A 17,746-nucleotide genomic window follows, 5' to 3' on the forward strand; every position below is an offset into this window, starting at 1 on the left:
GTAATGTATTATTTCTGTACAGCCAGTGCACTCGTAACAACTAAAGTACTGACCATATCCACCAGACTATGTTTGCAAAATTCAGAACACTGCAATCAACATCAAATATGATTCTGCAATTGAATGATGCTTGCAAAACTATGCTATTTGTACTAAGCATGCACTAACAACCAATTTAAGATTATCGATGGACTCACGGAGTGGCTAACTTACATGTGCTAGAACAATCAGTATTCATTAGGTGAACAGTGGCCTTTGCAAACGGAAAGGACATGTTCATTCGTTGCATCTTTTTCAACTAAGCAAAAACTTGGGACACAGCTAATCCTTGTGAACTTAACGATGGTAAGGCCTTGACCAATCAGAAAAGCTGATGTTCCTAGTTTGAATTCAAACAAATCCTTAAGTCTAAATGTTCTCTGTTGCATTCTCTATAGCAACCCTCTACCAGTCTGAGTCCCCTTACCAACCAGTTGACACCTTCTTCACATGTAGATTAATTTGTTGCAGCTCTTGACATTTGATATTTTTTGCTTTTCGTTCCTGATGAGGACAAACCAGAAGGTTCAATTGCATGCCTTTTTTTTAGCAGTTCCCAAGATTTTGTGTTGTGGATCCATAGTTACAGAATTAGGTCAGACTAATAACAGTAACTTTTTGTAGAAGAATATCAGATAGAGATGGACAAAACCTTCAATCAGTCAGTCTAGTTGGATATGTACAGATGCCTCAGTGTTGACCTATTGTGATACCAGATGCCCCCTTTTGTTAATCGATTTGGTTAATTCAGCTATGAAAACCTTTTCCCCAGAAACATAACTGGAATATAAATATATTCTACAACAATTTTGTTTTTGAAAAGCAAAGGGCCCTAATTAAACTCATTGTCCACCTTTCCTGCCTAGTGCCAAAAGTGTAATCAGTAGTTTTTTTGGGACGCATCCAGGTATCGTACAGTACAGGATGATTCTGGCTATCGGTCATTTAACCGAAAACTGGATAAACTTGCGATTTATTTTAAACTGTAAATTAACAAGTTGTCTCATTTTGATAGTTCCTTTTCATATTTTTACTTAAGGATTCTCCAGCAATTACAAGAAGAACAAAGAAATGTTCTACAACCTGACTATAAAACACCCTTCATTTCACTACAGGATGCCATGCAACGGCTTCTTCCATATCATGTTTTCCAAGGGAATCTGCCTTCCCAGGAAGAATTCCTGATAGGTAAATGTTTGAATATATCAATCCCATTTTAGTATCAAAAGCAGTAATCCATATTTTTATGTGATTTCATGAAGAAATTTAGCAATATTTTAGTCTGCAATAATTAGAAATTGTATGTTCATAGCTTCTTACAAGTTCTTTCTACTCTGCTTAATTACCCGCTACAACTGTAATGTTCTTCTGGAGTTCATGGTAACAAATGTGAAGCAGTTAGCATTTGCATTATTGTCTGTACTCGGATAGATAAAAGTTTAAATGAGAGCAGTGAAGTGCGAATAAAGAAATTTGTTTAGTACTATTATCCTCCAAAAACGTGCACATATGCACACTTCTGGCACTGGATGCCAATTATGTGATGGTGCTCACATAGTGAGTATCCAGTGAAATAAACCACGGTAGGCAGTTGTGCTGTCAGTCAGTGCTGTGGTACTGATTTGGACCTCAGTGCTCCCAAATGATGCCCTGCCTTAACTTTGCAGACTGAGATATCTAGACAATGCTATTTTAAGAAATCAGCAACCTGCGTTTTACCTTGTATTTGAGTCATAGTGGGAGGAAAAGTGGCAACACAGAAAGGGGCAAGCTACTAGAAGAGGGAGGAGGTGGACAACAAGGCTCTAGAAGGAGCCCTTCTCCTTCTTGAACCTCAGTGGGGAATGGTGTGCTGGATGTTCGCACTTGACTAGGGATATCTTCACTGATATCTGCCAGCTGTTGCAGCCTTGAAGCAGGACAGGGACAGCATTGTTACTGGCTGTGAAGGCAACAGTGACCGCGAATGTTTCTGCATCTGGCTTCTTACATCATATATGGTATGGCGGCATAGTGGCTCAGTGGTTAGCACTGCTGCCTCAGAGTGCCAGGGACCCGGGTTCAATTCCACCCTTGGGCGACTATGGAGTTTGCACAGTCTCGCTGTATCTGTGTGGGTTTTCTCCGGGTGTTCTGGTTTCCTCCCACAGTCCAAAAGTGTGCAGGCTAGGTGGATTGGCCAAGCTAAATTGCCCATAGTGTTCAGGGATATGTAGCTTAGGTGGGTTATAGGGGAATGAGTCTGGGTGTTGTGCTCTAAGGTTCGGTGTGGACTTGTTGGTTCAAAGGGCCTTTTCCACACAGTAGGGATTCTATAATCTTACAGTTTTGCACCAACCTTTGTATGAGGCAAGTCACTGATGTCCTGTGTTCCAAGAGAGCTGAAACTGTTTCACTTTTGTTGTCAGAGAGAAGCAGGTGCATAAGCATATTGCACCATGAGGATTTCAGTCTTCCAAAGATGCACGGTGCATCTGCTGATGTCACCTTTCAATGATGAGATGTACCTCAATTGAAAGGGCTTCAACGCTTTATGTTGAATTGGTGTGAGCTGTTCAGGCAGCCGTCATGATACCTTAATTTTGTTGCCAACACTGTGCCACCTGTAATTAGGCTCTCATGAGCAGAGATTTGCTTCTGGGTGGCAAAACCTATCCTTTGATAAGATAGTTGCAGTCCAGAGTCCTGAGCTGTTGTCATATTTAGCAGAGCAAGATTCACAGTGGTTTGTGTGCATCATAACTTTACCAACACAAACAGATAGCTCTTGTCACCAAACATACAAAGACCAGCTATAGGAGAGGAGGAGGAAAAGAGAAAGTTAGGAGGTAACAACAAGGTCCATTTCTGGTCACACATTATGATTGAATCACCTGACTACACTGCCAGTAAACGTGACACAGTTCCTATTCACACTCGTCCAACTCTACCCTGCCAATGCGCTATCACCCAGTCTACTCAGTCACAGTGAAATAAAAAGTCACCACAAAATAAACATTCTAAACTGAATTTATATTTTAAGCCATGCCATGCTGCATATAACTGTCAACTAATCATTTTGTCCATTTTGTGTGCTTGGGTAGTTTTGTTTGTCTTTGTGTTAGTATGCAATGGCTGCAGGATGATTGGCTTTCAATGGGAGAGACTCCAAATGACTTTGCAAGATAACCCTGCACAGCTTTAAGCATAGAAGGCTAGGCTTCAGATTGTACAATGTAGGAATGAGAGGCAGTAATTTGGGCTTGCTGGTTGACTGTCATAGACTGTTGGAGTTGCAGTGGTGAAAGGATGAATGCTGTCATCCTGCAAGGGTGTAGCGTCGTAAACTCTTAGAGCTGATTTTGTGGAATGAGGTGTCATTATTGTGTGTTCCTCACATCAGAGTTACTGTGAAGGTGACTTAAGATATCTGCTCCAGCTATAACGTCCCCATGTGTTTGAGTTATAGGTTGGCTTTTAGTAGTATTTTAACTTGTACTAGCCTGTCACGATTTTGCAATCTCTACTCAGTTGTGTAGCTTCACGACAGCACTCTTAGTTCTAGATGCAAGTATTACTAGGTGGCATGAAGTTTGTGTCTGCCTGATCAGAGGTAGTGGACACAAGGTATTTCTGCACTGTGGCTTCTGACTTGTTTTCAAGCCCTGTTCAATTTTGTGCTCACTGTTATGGTTTAAATATTGTAAAACTGAATATGAGATGGGGTGCATCGGTGGTAACAAATGGTTAGGGACGTATATTCGCGTGAGCAGGATTTAAGTGGCCTCCTGTCCTAAAATACACAAGGTATGGGCAAAACCTTCTCTTTTTTTATTAAAAGTGTTGGGCATTTGTCCAACTCATCTGATTGCGGGTCGATCAGCTCATTAGAAGTTGACAGTCAAGCAAGGGCAAATATCTCACCTTGACATGGGTCACCCGAAGCTGTGGACCAATCAAAGGCCAGTAACTTATGAATCCTAAAGTCAGTCATTTGAAGCCTAATGGTCAGGGGATCCAATGGTGAGAAGGTAGGTTTTTTGTCATGGGGTAGGGGCCATGGGGAGTGGGGGTGTCAGGGAGTTGGAGGGAAAGTGAGATGGCTTTTGGAGGCCAACCCTTTTCCATCCAATCTGTTCCACCACCTGCACCAGATTGGGGCAATTTGAGGCCAACCCCAACCTGTAGGCATGTCACCGTGGTTTCCACTTGGGAAACTGGAACCTATTCTCACTCGCCAGGAAGTTAGCATTTTTTGGTCCTTAAATGACCATTAATTGACTACTTAATTTGCTTTCCACTTCCCTGCAAATGTCAGTTGCAAACCAACTGATTAAAAAGCAATGGCACCCTATAGTGATAATACACTTTCAGCAGCCTAAACATCTGAAGGCTTCATTTTACCCGAGTAGCTACAGTTGGAACTGCAGTTATTTTCCTGAAGAAGAGAGCATAGATCCTGGAGACAGGTAAGTTTAGTTATTTTGGGTGGGATAGAATTAGGCTTTCTAGGAAGGGGAGCTAGAGGCTGAGGGTATTGGATACAGGAAAGAGAGGCACAGAGGCGAGGGGAGGGGTCATGACATCTTTTGGGGTGGCATGTCACCTCCATTGCTCACAGCTTACCCCCAAGGGTGTATTTTGCTTCCTTCCATCTTGATATCAATTTGGTTAAAAAAAATGCCCTTCCACTCTTGTCGATGCACCACTATCTTGCATATTATGGACACTGACTTGGGAGTGGGTACGAACACGAGCCAGCTACCTGTCACATTTTATGTGTCCATCTCTTCCCATACTCCCAACCTGCAAAACCACGTCTGGATGTGGCTGTAAAATCCTGCACGACCTGTTCGTAGTTTTTTGCTTTTACAAGTCACACACTGAAATTGTTCCTCATAGATTTGAAACAAATACTACTGCCATTTTAGCCATTTGAACATTTACAATTTGGTGGCATTGTGTTAATGTAACTGGACTAATAATCCAGGGGCCTGGGTCAGTGCCATTGGAACATGGGTTTAAATTGCATAACAGTAGCTGGTGCTCTTTAAATTCAACTGATCAAACAGGATTTGTAAGCTCAGACTCAATAATGGTGGCCATGACAACTATAAGCTATTGTTTTAATAACCCACCTGATTCACTAATTTCCTTTGAAGAGAAAATCTGCCGTTACTTGAGGGGAGATTGACTAAATTGGGATTGTTTTTACCAGATTTCAGATAAATGAGGGGACATCTGACAGAGACTTATAAAATTCTAATATTACTGGATAGAGTAGCTGCAGGGAGGATGTTCATGATGGTGGGTATGTCCAGAACCAGGGGTCACAACATGAGCATTCAGGGTTGACGATTTAGGATGGAGATGAGGAGACATTTCTTCACCCAATGAGTGGTGAGCCTGTGGAATTTGCTACCCCAGGAAGTAGTTGATGCCAAAACATGGAATGTATTCAAGAGGCAATTAGATATAACATTCGGGGCAAATGGGATCAAAGGTTATGGGGAGAAAGCAGGATTAGGCTATTGAGTTGGATGATCATGGCTCGAAGAGCCAAAGGGTCTCCTCCTGCTCCTATCTTCTATGTTTCTATGGTCTGACCCTTAACTGCCCTAACTTCACGGGTAATTAGAAATGGGCAACAGTCTTCACACCCTATGAAAAAAAACTGTAGGAGAGGGTTATGTTATTTTGCTGCAGCACTCATGTTCAGTCAATTGTCTTGCATTGTTTTTGTCCCATTCCTTGCTTCAGGTTTCAGGCATAGCTTAGTTTTTGCATTTTTGAGTTTTGATTTTTTCAGCAGCTCCCTATTTTCTATTTGTGGTGGCTTGGTGGCAGCTGCAATTTATATTTCAACAATGCAGTTTTTGAGATGGACATCCTGCTGGGTAGACCTGTCTATTTGCTGGTTATAGAGAAGGAAGAAGAGGATCTGAGGAGACTTAAGAGAGAGGTCTGTTTGCATTGAAGTGGTCTTGCCGCATTCGCTCTTACCTCACATCTCATGTCTCCTTCATACAAGTCCCCTGATGCGAACAGCTCTGCCAGTGACTGTCCAGGTAACTACAGCCTTTAACTTCAATGCTACTGGATCCTTTCCAGCAACAGCAGGGAAATATGCTTAATTGCACAACCAGTGGTCCTCCAAGTAGGTGACAAATGCCTTTCTTGGCAGAGCTTATTCTTTTTTTTAATGAAAATATGCATCAAGAGAGATGACTGCTGCTCCTCTTGTGGAGGGCAATTTGACGATGCATTTGTGGCTATATAGGCCCCTACTTTATCTCTGCACTTTGAACACAAGGTTACACATTTAATTTGGTTGTTGAATTGTAGGCCCAAAGTTGTGATGTGCTTGCCTCCTATCTTTGTATAATCCTGATTTCTTGATTTAGAAGTTGTCACATTAGTTGGAGAGACAATAGTACTGAAAGGATATTCTAGGTCTCTAAGGCGTTAACTAGTTTTGTAGGTCTTTCAGCTCAACTATAACTGGGGAAAAAAAACTGCTATATATTCAAAGCAAAAAATGAATGCCTAGTCAAAGTGTTCAATAGAGAATTGAGCTTAGGACCAATGTTACTGGGTGCAACAAAGTAGATGGTCATACAACGAATGACCCCTTCTGCCCATATTCTTCAGTTCACTTAGTCTTCAAAAATCAGCTCACAGAGTTAGCTAATAGACTTTAATTTTGTTGATTTCAAACTTTGCAAGTTGACAATTATTTGTGTGTAATGGGCTCAGAATTCGTCATGCCATTTAAGATTCTGATTGTGACCTGAGCAGCTGAAGGAAGGCTCAAGCTAGTTTTGTGCACTTAAAACAAAATGAACAGACACTAAAATGCTGTGCATTCTGAGTAATTTTGAACTAAGCTTTAAGTGATGTATAGCATGCAATGTATGGCACTTCTGTAAAATCATACAAAATGTGAGCAGTATTTATCAAATTCCAGTAAATTTCATTCTCATTTTCTCTCACCTTCATTATTCAGGTAAGACAGCATTTATTCTTTACGCTATCACCGTCCAGGCTACTCTTTGGCAGCCCTTCAGTATTAAGTGACCCTCAGTGCCCCAGCTTGGTTTGCTGTGTTTCAGGTTGCAGTACCATAACAGAACTGTGCAAATGGCACAGTTTTGTGTCAATTCTTTTCCAACCCTTGCATTTTAGCAGGACAGCTGTAAGGTAGTTCTGATAGTTCTCACCTTACCAGATTTGAACTTAAATAGCTCCTGAACAACATGTCATCCTGGTGCTACTCTGTTGGGATTGCATTATCAGATTCCACAATGTCTTGAGTGTTGATGCTGGTTCGATGACAATAGACTAATAAAGTCATCATTAACCTGATCTCAATGATATAAGTAGAATCCTTTAGAATCTAGATAAGATATTGAGAATAATTCTCTAACAGACAGTGATATCATGAAATCAAATGGGCTGAACTCTTAAGACAGCCAACAGTTCAGAGAAAGATATTACTTCCCATTACATTCACTAAATCTTAGCGTCATTATTTCAAATTGAAGTCTGTTTTAGATGTCTTATCAAGTTCAGTGACATCAGTTGCTGCTGTAGACTCACTGAGCTCTTACCCTAGACTATAGGGGAGTGGAACTGGTTACATTAGATTTTCTGTGTGATTCTGAACTGTATATCTGTGACTTCAGCATGTGTACTTAGACATCCTCAAGGCTGATCAAGTAAACACTTGAACAATGTGAAGTTTGGTACAAATCCATTATCTGTATTAGGTCACATTAAGTGAATGCACAAATTGGAACCAATGAATTCAGTCGATGCAACTTAACTTTGCATAATAATACAAACTAAAGAATGTGCCACAGTTCTCCAAAACAGTGCATCAGTTTGCTTGACTTCAGTAAGTTGACTCAAGACTACCGCAGCATTTCTAACTCCTTAATCTCACCTTGCTGAACCTAATTGTTTTACTGCTTCGTATTGAAATTACCACATATCTCTCTCTATTATCTTCAGCTAGCAGGCAGGAAGGAATATAAGACTGCACAAAATAGTGAGTGTTTTTTGATTGCAAAACACTCTAAAGAAGTAATTATCATTTCCTGTATCAAGGATTGATTTTTAGCAGTTTAACTACTATTGAGATATTGAGTCCATTTCATGTTTAATCATTCTCAAACATTTGCACACCTTACTTTTATATTGTCGACTCATGTTTCCCTATATAACTTGTACAGTAGGTTAACCGAGTAATATAAGAATAGCATCTAATCTGAAGCAGATACGGTTGTGTCTTGCACCTGTATCTCTTGTCTGAAGGCTGACTGGACAGTTAGTGAAAGGAAACTTAAAACAAATTGTTAAGCTGCTTTATTTCGATCAGTTGAACATACAGAATAACAGTTCTGATTGAATTATTTCCATCAGAAATTTGTTTTTGTCTTTATATTATTCACAATGAATATAGTGCACCATGCCACCTCTACCTTGCTTTACTTTAAAAATAAGTTCTAACTCCGTGCTTTTGAATTCTATTCTTTGTGCAATTCTTTGTTGCCTGACTGTCTCTAGCTTTCATTGCTTTTTTTAAAAACAAAATTAAATTCATTATCAAGTTTTATCACACCCTCACTATCGAATCCCATTACAGAGAAAAACCCACTCGCCTAAATTGGCAGTGATATTTGTTGAGTTCAAATTTAGCATTGTCATAAGTAGTGAGTATTGATGATTGACTGTCATTTGTTCTCTGCAGCACACTGGTTCAGGCACCTTATCCAAAATTCAATTAGTACTTGTTATCCATGTTTCCTTTGAATTTAATGCTCTGAGAGCCAGGTTTAGTTCAGTGAAACCATTTTAGTTATATTTGTGCCTCGGTCCTTCCATAACAGTATAATCTTAAACTTAAGATGTTATGTGCTTCTACAAAAAGCTTGTTTAAATTCATTATGCCTTTAAACAAATCATTGAGTTTTTGAAAAAAATTAAATATTTTCTTTGGAAAAATGATCAAATGTTCTTGAAATATGATAGGTGGTCACTATTGTCTTATTTGTTTTATGGAGATGTACCTATTGACATCAGATAGTTCACTCACACTGAAATGATTATTTTTAATGATGTGGACAATCAAAGAAGTGACAAAGCAGATCAACATGAAATGTTTTTAATGTTCTTTCTGAAATAATAGTGCTGTAAAGTATTATGTATTTCCTTTTCCATTTATCTCAGATTGGCCAGTGATACTGCAGAAATTCTCTGCATTCACAAAGGAGAGTAGAATTGATCTCCCATTAATGATATGTTTGATACACAAAAGTAAAGCCAGCATTTGAGGAACTCTTCTTGCAATATTTTTAGAAGACAATCATTATTTTACTTACAAATATAATAGTGCTTTGACATGGGCATAGAATATTAATTTGAACCATTTTCTTAAATTAGTGGATAATGAATTTGAAGATGTCTCAGTGCAATTGCTAAAACGTACTCAGATGATGCTCAGCAAGTATAGAAGTCTGTTATTGGAAGATGCAATGGTAAGTAGTACTATAATATGAAAGTATCCAGTGGACACTTAACATCCTATCTTAACCTAATTGGAAAATTACGGCAGAAGAAGATATTTAAGAATTTTGCATGTTGATATATGTACAAATCACCTGTTAATTATTGAATGTAAACAATAATGGATTGTAAATGTAAATTGTAATATGATTAAGAATGCAATAAATGCATTCATATAGAAAGCATACTTTTCGGTATATGTATATAAATGAGAAGTGACAATATTTTTGACGAATTGTAGTAACCCTAATTTATTTGGTTATAGCGGGTAAATCCTTCTGCTGAAATGGTGATGATTGACCGAGTGTTCAATCAGGATGAGAAAGCATCCCTTATCCAGGACAAACGCTTAGCTTTGGAGGATTCTGGTTAGTACTGTGGCTGTAGTGATTGTTGTAAGATAACCTGAAACAAAAATATATTTTAAAGTACTCAAATCTGTCAATATTTTTAAATAAAACTTTGCAGCAATGATCAATTTGTAAAATGGTATTCAGAATCTGGTGATTTTTAAAAAAAAAATATTGAGAGGCAAAGCGTCCTAGACTCCTCATCTGCAGTCAAAAGTATGCTGTTAGAAAGTCATAATGAAGGTCCTGCGGTAGTTGAGGGTCAAAGGAACTCATATTTGACAATACAGGCTAAGCTATTCAAACTGTAATAACATTAGTAGCCGGCAATGGGGATGTGGTTAAAAGAATTTCACGAACAGAATAGCACTTCTTCTTGTAATCATCCTAGTTAACATGCTTTGTGCATTTATTATCAATGCATGTTTCCTTTACTAAAAGAAATACAAATTCAATGAACAGATTAGCTATCTTATAAATTTTATCATATTTCAGTAAACCAGTATAGTAAAATGGTCGTCTGGGTCACTGTGCTGTCGCTACCACTAGTAGATTTCTTACCAGGAGTGATGGGGCATGCATGCACATACTAACATTGGTATATAAAGTTGTACTAAACATAGATGTCAGAATGTAATAACATGAAATTATTCCTGCCTAAAAATACCGAGTATTAAGAATGCCTGTGTATTCTTGATGTCCAGGATTGCTGTGGAAGCAAGAATAATACTTAAAACCTAAGCCACATAAGCTAAACAATCAATTTGGAAGAAGATAGTAACATAAATGTTTTTAAAAGACTGATGTAGATAAAAAGAAAGGGACTACTTAAAGAAGCTGCCAGCCATGCTATTTTTGGTTTTGAAATTACAAAGAAGTAGATGAAAGTTACTCTAAATTGAAATCATGCACATTTTAAATTATCGTTAAATAATCTTCAGGGCTTCAACAATAGTTGTTCAATTGAAAACATTGCTCATTACAATCTGATATATATTTAATTTTATACTGTATTGATCTATTTTTTTTTCTTTTCCTTTAGATGGCTATTTGGCAAAATTCTGTTGCTCCTCTACAGTTCTTATAAAATCTGTACCTGAAACACAACCACTAACTGCAGATATGATGCTACATAAATCTTTAGCCAGTAGTAGCAGTCAGTCTACACCAGCAAATGCTACTATTAACCAGAAAAATGACTCCTCGAGATTAGTTCATTTAGCTTCTTCTGCGACAACGGAAGTCAAAGCAACCACCAACTCTCCCACTAACAGTCCATGTGTTGGTAAATCCTACAGTAGCAGTAGAGCACTAAAACTAACAATCGAGCCAGAGACATCTTATGGAACTGGAACACAAAGTAAATCTTCAAAAACTCAAGAGCGATCAGACACTGGCAACCATGGTGGTAAAGTTACTATTGGTTCTACGCCTGGTTCTGCACAGACTCAAAGCACAAAAGTTTGTGAACCTGCTGTTGAAGCTGTTCAAGTACGTGAAGGAGATGAAAGTATGTCTGATGTTGAGGAGAAGCATAATAATTCTTGTGATAAAGTCATTGTAGAAGATCTAATGAAGGAAGCACCGGACACTGTTATTAATAAGATTAGTGATCCCATTAAATTGGAACATGATGAGCGTGACTCACAATTGCCTTGGCATGACCAGTCCCAAAACAGAAATGCTAAAAGTTCTCAACTGCAAGACTTAACATGTGTCCAGACTAAAGAGGCAAAAGAAGCACAATGTGACACATCACTCCATGAACATTTGGAGAGTGCAATCAATAGCATTTTGGATCTACAACAAGCTCATAAACCTTCTGACAATGCTGTCATCAAAAATGACTCACCTGAAACTCCTCATTTTTCAGCCTTAGCTCCTGTGGAGAACTATGTAGACAAATGTATCCCAGATCATAATGAGGGCATTAGAGAAACAGACTCCATCTTAGAAGCAGCAGTAAATAGCATCTTGGAATGTTGATAATGTGACCCCGAAGGAAGAGAAATTACAAAGATTGTCAGCTGTGTTGACAACTTATAGAGATAAAGTAGCATGTTACTCAGTATTGAGAACAGGCACTTAGAGATCCTGGAAAGAGGATAAATGGAGTAGAAGCTAGGAAATAGATTTATTTTGAAGCATACTAGTTTGAGTTTAGGAAGATCCATTGTAGTTTGTACTTTGAAAATAATTATGGTGGCACCAGGTGCACATTAAGTCTTTTGTTTAAAGTGGTTAAAATATATTTAATTTTATTGAGTTTTGTTTTGAAAGCTCTAATTTCATGTAAAATGTGCTCTTCAATTTCAAGAGTGCTTTTCAGTTTGTGGTAGTAATTCATGTTTTTGTTCAAACATTAATGTGTAAGTGTTATTTTGTGTTCTTCTTGTCTTTTACTTTATGTAAGATGTTTTGAGAATCGAGTGCCAATAAGTTAATTTTTGAATAGTTGATGATCAACATTCCCATTTAAATCAAAATTTAAAACTGGAACTGTAGATATTGAAGTGAAAACCCACTTCATTATTCATTTTCCATTTTTAATACCACTAAGTATGATTTCTTAAGGAAGCTGCTTTAGGTCTTTAAAGACCTAAGTACAAAGTGCAGTGTGGATGTCCATATTGTGATCCACTGGACTGTAGATTTAAGAGATGATGATTGCATTCCCATTTTGCAGACTTTTTTATTTTTGTCTTGCACGTGCAACAGTAAGCTTCCATGCATAAGTGAGGAGCACAAGTACACGGTTAGATCAGTGAGGCCTTACAAACTGACTTCACAAGAAGAAACTGTCACTTATGGACTAACTGGTACAGCACCTTTTGCTTTAACTTCTCTGATTTGTGTAGTGTCCAGCTATGGTCCTCCTTAGAAATGCTTTGTACACATTTTTAAAATATTTATAAAGATTTTTTGTAAAAAAAAAGAAAAAAGGAAACGTCAAAGTTATTTTTGTTATGTTGGTTCAGTACCTGTATATAAAGCATGGTAAAACATGATCTGAATGAATTATTAAAAAAATATTTTAGTTGGATGCTAACAAAACACTGAATCAACTTGTCAAATGAGCCAAAGAATTCAACAAAACCGATTTATGTTGAACTTTTCTTCTTTTAATTTATTGAAGATTATCTGTGTATTCAAATTTGTAGCACTGCAGGCTAGTGGCCACCATTTCTCAATATTACAGTTTATTTGAATGTTGTGTTGTAATTATTTATTTTGATATTCTTTGCACGAGTAGTAACTGAGTCTATGATAGATATACCTGGATAGTACAGTAACAGTAAGAATCTTAGAATTCTTAAAATGATGGCGGAAGATTGGCACAAAATATTTTGAGATGTGGGATTTATTTCTTATGAAAGGAAGTATGCTTTGTGAACCATTATTTAATTGCTGCCCTGCCAAAGATGAAACCTAATTAATTTTTGTCGTGTATTTTTTAAGATTAGCAAATTGAAAGATTTGTACACACAGGAAGCAACAAAAGTCCTTGAGTTGAATCCCCAGCCTTAAAGACAATAAACTAAGAAAAAGGCATGTTTCATTGATTGTTAAATTTGTAAAATCCCCATTCATGTGAACTTTGAAAATGTTGAATATTTTTGGAATTTAATGTAGGAAGTGTTGAGAAAGCAAACTGAATCTGAATAATGATAGTTCACCTGTAACTGGGATACCTGATGGTTCAGTAGATAAATTGCATTCTTGATTTGTGGTTCTGAACCAAATAGACCAGGAAATTCCCAAACTTTATTTAATGTAGAACAGATCACAAATTATTCTTGACTTTATTACAGTTGGGTTCAGTTCTTCCATGCCAAGGAGATTAATCAAATAAGGCAGTTTCTAGTGTACTTCTTGTGACTACTGCTGAAACGTATGTTGGACCAGTAGAGACCACGTTCACTTCCTTATATGAATAGCCCTTCAATTGTCACTTTTTGTGTTCAGTCTAAAAATTAATGAGTAGAGAAATGCCAATTTTTGTGGTTAATATGACATATGAATCACCTTCTTTGGAGGAGGAGGGGAGAATTGTTTTTGTAGTATTTGCTGTAGCAAATCATTTTATAACCGAATCAACTTAAAACACCGTTATAGTATGTCAGAACACTAATTAAGGAACCTTAATGTTGAATTGATAAAAACAAGGTTTCTGTGTTGATTGTGAGGTTCAAATATAAAAAGTTTAATGATGGTAACCTAATTTATGGTGAGATAGAACAGCAACCCACATTCAGCAGTGCAACAGGATATCTTGATAATTGAAGTAAAAAGTTACATGACAGCATTGACAACCCTCAGCTAGTTTGGTTCCTGGAATGATAGAGTAGTTCTAAGGTGAGAGTTGAGTAAAATATCTTGAAAACTTCAAAAAAATGAAGGATGTAAGAATTTGAAGGGGTTTGACAAGGTAGACTGTTTAGTTGTTTGTCCTGGCTTGTGATTCTAGAACATTGGACCAGAGTCCTAGAATATAATGTCAATCGTTTTGACCTGAGATAAATAGATTATTTTTCAATCAATAAGTTATGAATATATTGAATTCTTTATATTCAAGGGTTAAAATTGCTCAGTGGTTGAGTATGTTCAAAGCTGAGACACATGGATTTTAGTTCCTCCAGGAAGTATTAAGTGGGAAAGTGGAGTTGGGCAGATGATTAGCTACAATCATATTGAATGGCAGAACAGGCTGCAAGGGTGTGTGGTCTCCTACTTCTGTTTCTTATGTTCTTAATGAGCACAATTAACAAATAAAGTACACATTCTGAAAAATATTTAAAATACCGCGATTTGAATTGATATGATAGACTTTAAAATGATTATGCTATCTACCATCTGCACACTATATGAAAGATATAAAGGTGCGTGAGGTTATAACTGCTCAGTAGTGGGAAGAGGTGTAAAGCCAGAATAAAGGAATTAATTCATAGCTGATTTTCCAATTGCGTATTGATAGTGGTGTAGGAATTTTGCTTTCTCAATAAAGTGAGAGCTGACGCTGGTGTCAATGCTAAGTATAAATTATCTTTTAATATGGGGAGAGCACTTAGGAGAAAGGATGATTTGACGTTGTAGGATTCAAAAGGCCTGCAGCAGCTTAAAGGAGCAGGAATTCTGTTGCATTAGAAATAACAGGCCGAAATCTATCTGCGGCCAGGATTTTTATTTCTGGGTCTGAAACTGTTTGCCAGTTCAATTCTGCATCCCTACCCTGTGCAACGTATTCCAGATGAACCCTCCAGAACTTTAAGAGTCCACAGGCCAATTAATGGCAAGAAGTAGGCTCATTTTTCAATTAAGAATAGCAGATGAATTCCTGAAGCTGGATGGTAATTAGAGCCCCTCCAGCATTGCACACATTGGCTTGCCCACCAGCCAAGGTGGGCAGTGCAAAAATACATTTCAAAAGGTGGTACCTCTGAAAAGGACATCAGTTTATTTTAGAATACGTGCAACTGCCTGGCCAAAATAATGGAGAGACAACAGCCAGCAGTACAAAAGAAGCTTAACTTGAAAATGGATTGTATCTGAGTCCTGAATGTGAATTAGTTCCCTATCCCTATGATAATGGGATCTGCAGATGCTGGAGAATCCAAGATAATAAAGTGTGAAGCTGGATGAACACAGCAGGCCAAGCAGCATCTCAGGAGCACAAAAGCTCACGTTTCGGGCCTAGACCCTTCATCAGAGAGGGGGATGGGGTGAGGATTCTGGAATAAATAGGGGGAGAGGGGGAGGCGGACCGAAGATGGAGAGAAAAGAAGATAGGTGGAGAGGAGAGTATAGGTGGGGAGGTAGGGAGGGGATAGGTCAGTCCAGGGAAGATGGACAGGTCAAGGAGGTGGGATGAGGTTAGTAGGTAGGAAATGGAGATGTGGCTTGGGGTGGGAGGAAGGGATGGGTGAGAGGAAGAACAGGTTAGGGAGGCAGAGACAGGCTGGGCTGGTTGTGTGGTGCAGTGGGGGGAGGGGACGAACTGGGCTGGTTTTGGGATGCGGTGGGGGAAGGGGAGATTTTGTAGCTGGTGAAGTCCACATTGATACCATTGGACTGCAGGGTTCCCAAGCGGAATATGAGTTGCTGTTCCTGCAACCTTCGGGTGGCATCATTGTGGCACTGCAGGAGGCCCATGATGGACATGTCATCTAAAGAATGGGAGGGGGAGTTGAAATGGTTCGCGACTGGGAGGTGCAGTTGTTTATTGCGAATCGAGCGGAGGTGTTCTGCAGAGCAGTCCCCAAGCCTCCGCTTGGTTTCCCCAATGTAGTGGAAGCCACACCGGGTACAACGGATGCAGTATACCACATTGGCAGATGTGCAGGTGAACCTCTGCTTAATATGGAAAGTCATCTTGGGGCCTGCGATGGGGGTTAGGGAGGAGGTGTGGGGGCAAGTGTAGCATTTCCTGCGGTTGCAGGGGAAGGTGCCGGGTGTGGTGGGGTTGGAGGGCAGTGTGGAGCGAACAAGGGAGTCACGGAGAGATAGGTCTCTCCGGAAAGCAGACAAGGGTGGGGATGGAAAAATGCTTTGGGTGGTGGGGTCGGATTGTAGATGGCGGAAGTGTCGGAGGATGATGCATTGTATCCGGAGGTTGGTGGGGTGGTATGTGAGAACGAAGGGGATCCTCTTTGGGCAGTTGTGGCGGGGTGTGAGGAATGTATTGCGGGAAATGCGGGAGACATGGTCAAGGGCGTTCTCGACCACTGTGGGGGGAAAGTTGCGATCCTTGAAGAACTTGGACATCTGGGATGTGCGAGAGTGGAATGCCTCATCGTGGGAGCAGATGTGGCGGAGGCGGAGGAATTGGGAATAGAGGATGTAATTTTTGCAGGAGGGTGGGTGGGAGGAGGTGTATTCTAGGTTTCTGTGGGAGTTGGTGGGCTTGAAATGGACATCAGTTACAAGCTGGTTGCCTGAGATGGAGACTGTGAGGTCCAGGAAGGTGAGGGATGTGCTGGAGATGGCCCAGGTGAACTGAAGGTTGGGTTGAAAGGTGTTGGTGAAGTGGATGAACTGTTCGAGCTCCTCTAGGGAGCAAGACGCGGCGCCGATACAGTCATCAATGTAAAGGAGGAAGAGGTGGGGTTTGGGGTCTGTGTAGGTGCCACATAACCACATAACCTACAAAGAGGCAGGCATAGCTTGGGCCCATGCGGGTGCCCATGGCCACCCCCTTTGTCTGTAGGAAGTGGGAGGAATCGAAAGAGAAGTTGAGGGTGAGGATGAGTTCGGCTAGGCGGATGAGGGTGTCGGTGGAGGGGGACTGGTTGGGCCTGCGGGACAGGAAGAAGCGGAGGGCCTTGAGGCCATCTGCATGCGGAATACAGGTGTATAGGGACTGGACGTCCATGGTGAAAATGGGGTGTTGGGGGCCAGGGAATTAGAAGTTCTGGAGGAGGTGGAGGGCGTGGGTGGTGTCACGACGTAGGTAGGGAGTTCCTGGACCAAAGGGGAGAAAATGGAGTCCAGATAGGTGAGGATGTGTTCGTTGGGGCAGGAGCAGGCTGAGACGATGGGTTGACCAGGGCAGGCAGGTTTGTGGATTTTGGGAAGGAGATAGAAACGGGCCGTGCGGGGTTGGGGAATAATAAGGTTGGAGGCTGTGGGTGGGAGGTCCCCTGAGGTGATGAGGTCATGAATGGTGTTGGAGATGATGGTTTGGTGCTCGGGGGTGGGGTCATGATCAAGGGGGGGCGGTAGGAGGAGGTGTCGGAGAGTTGGCGTTTGGCCTCGGCAATGTAGAGGTCAGTCCGCCATACTACCACTGTGCCGCCCTTGTCTGCGGGTTTGAT

General features: G+C 39.9%; 1 protein-coding gene across 2 annotated transcripts in view; it reads left to right on the forward strand.

Moving 5' to 3' along the window:
* The window catches only part of bicral (BICRA like chromatin remodeling complex associated protein), a 66,913-nt gene extending 52,225 nt beyond the window's left edge, over nt 1-14,688 (forward strand). For both annotated transcript variants that reach the window (XM_048536791.2, XM_048536792.2), the window contains exons 9-12: nt 1,079-1,227; nt 9,463-9,557; nt 9,851-9,953; nt 10,978-14,688. In XM_048536791.2, coding sequence (XP_048392748.1) covers nt 1,079-1,227; nt 9,463-9,557; nt 9,851-9,953; nt 10,978-11,921 — 1,291 coding nt within the window. In that variant the 3' untranslated portion in view covers nt 11,922-14,688. The remainder of the gene's footprint in view (nt 1-1,078; nt 1,228-9,462; nt 9,558-9,850; nt 9,954-10,977) is intronic.
* The last annotated feature ends 3,058 nt before the right edge of the window (nt 14,689-17,746 follow it).

This window comes from Stegostoma tigrinum, chromosome 9, assembly GCF_030684315.1.
Source record: "Stegostoma tigrinum isolate sSteTig4 chromosome 9, sSteTig4.hap1, whole genome shotgun sequence".
Lineage (NCBI taxonomy): Eukaryota > Metazoa > Chordata > Chondrichthyes > Orectolobiformes > Stegostomatidae > Stegostoma > Stegostoma tigrinum.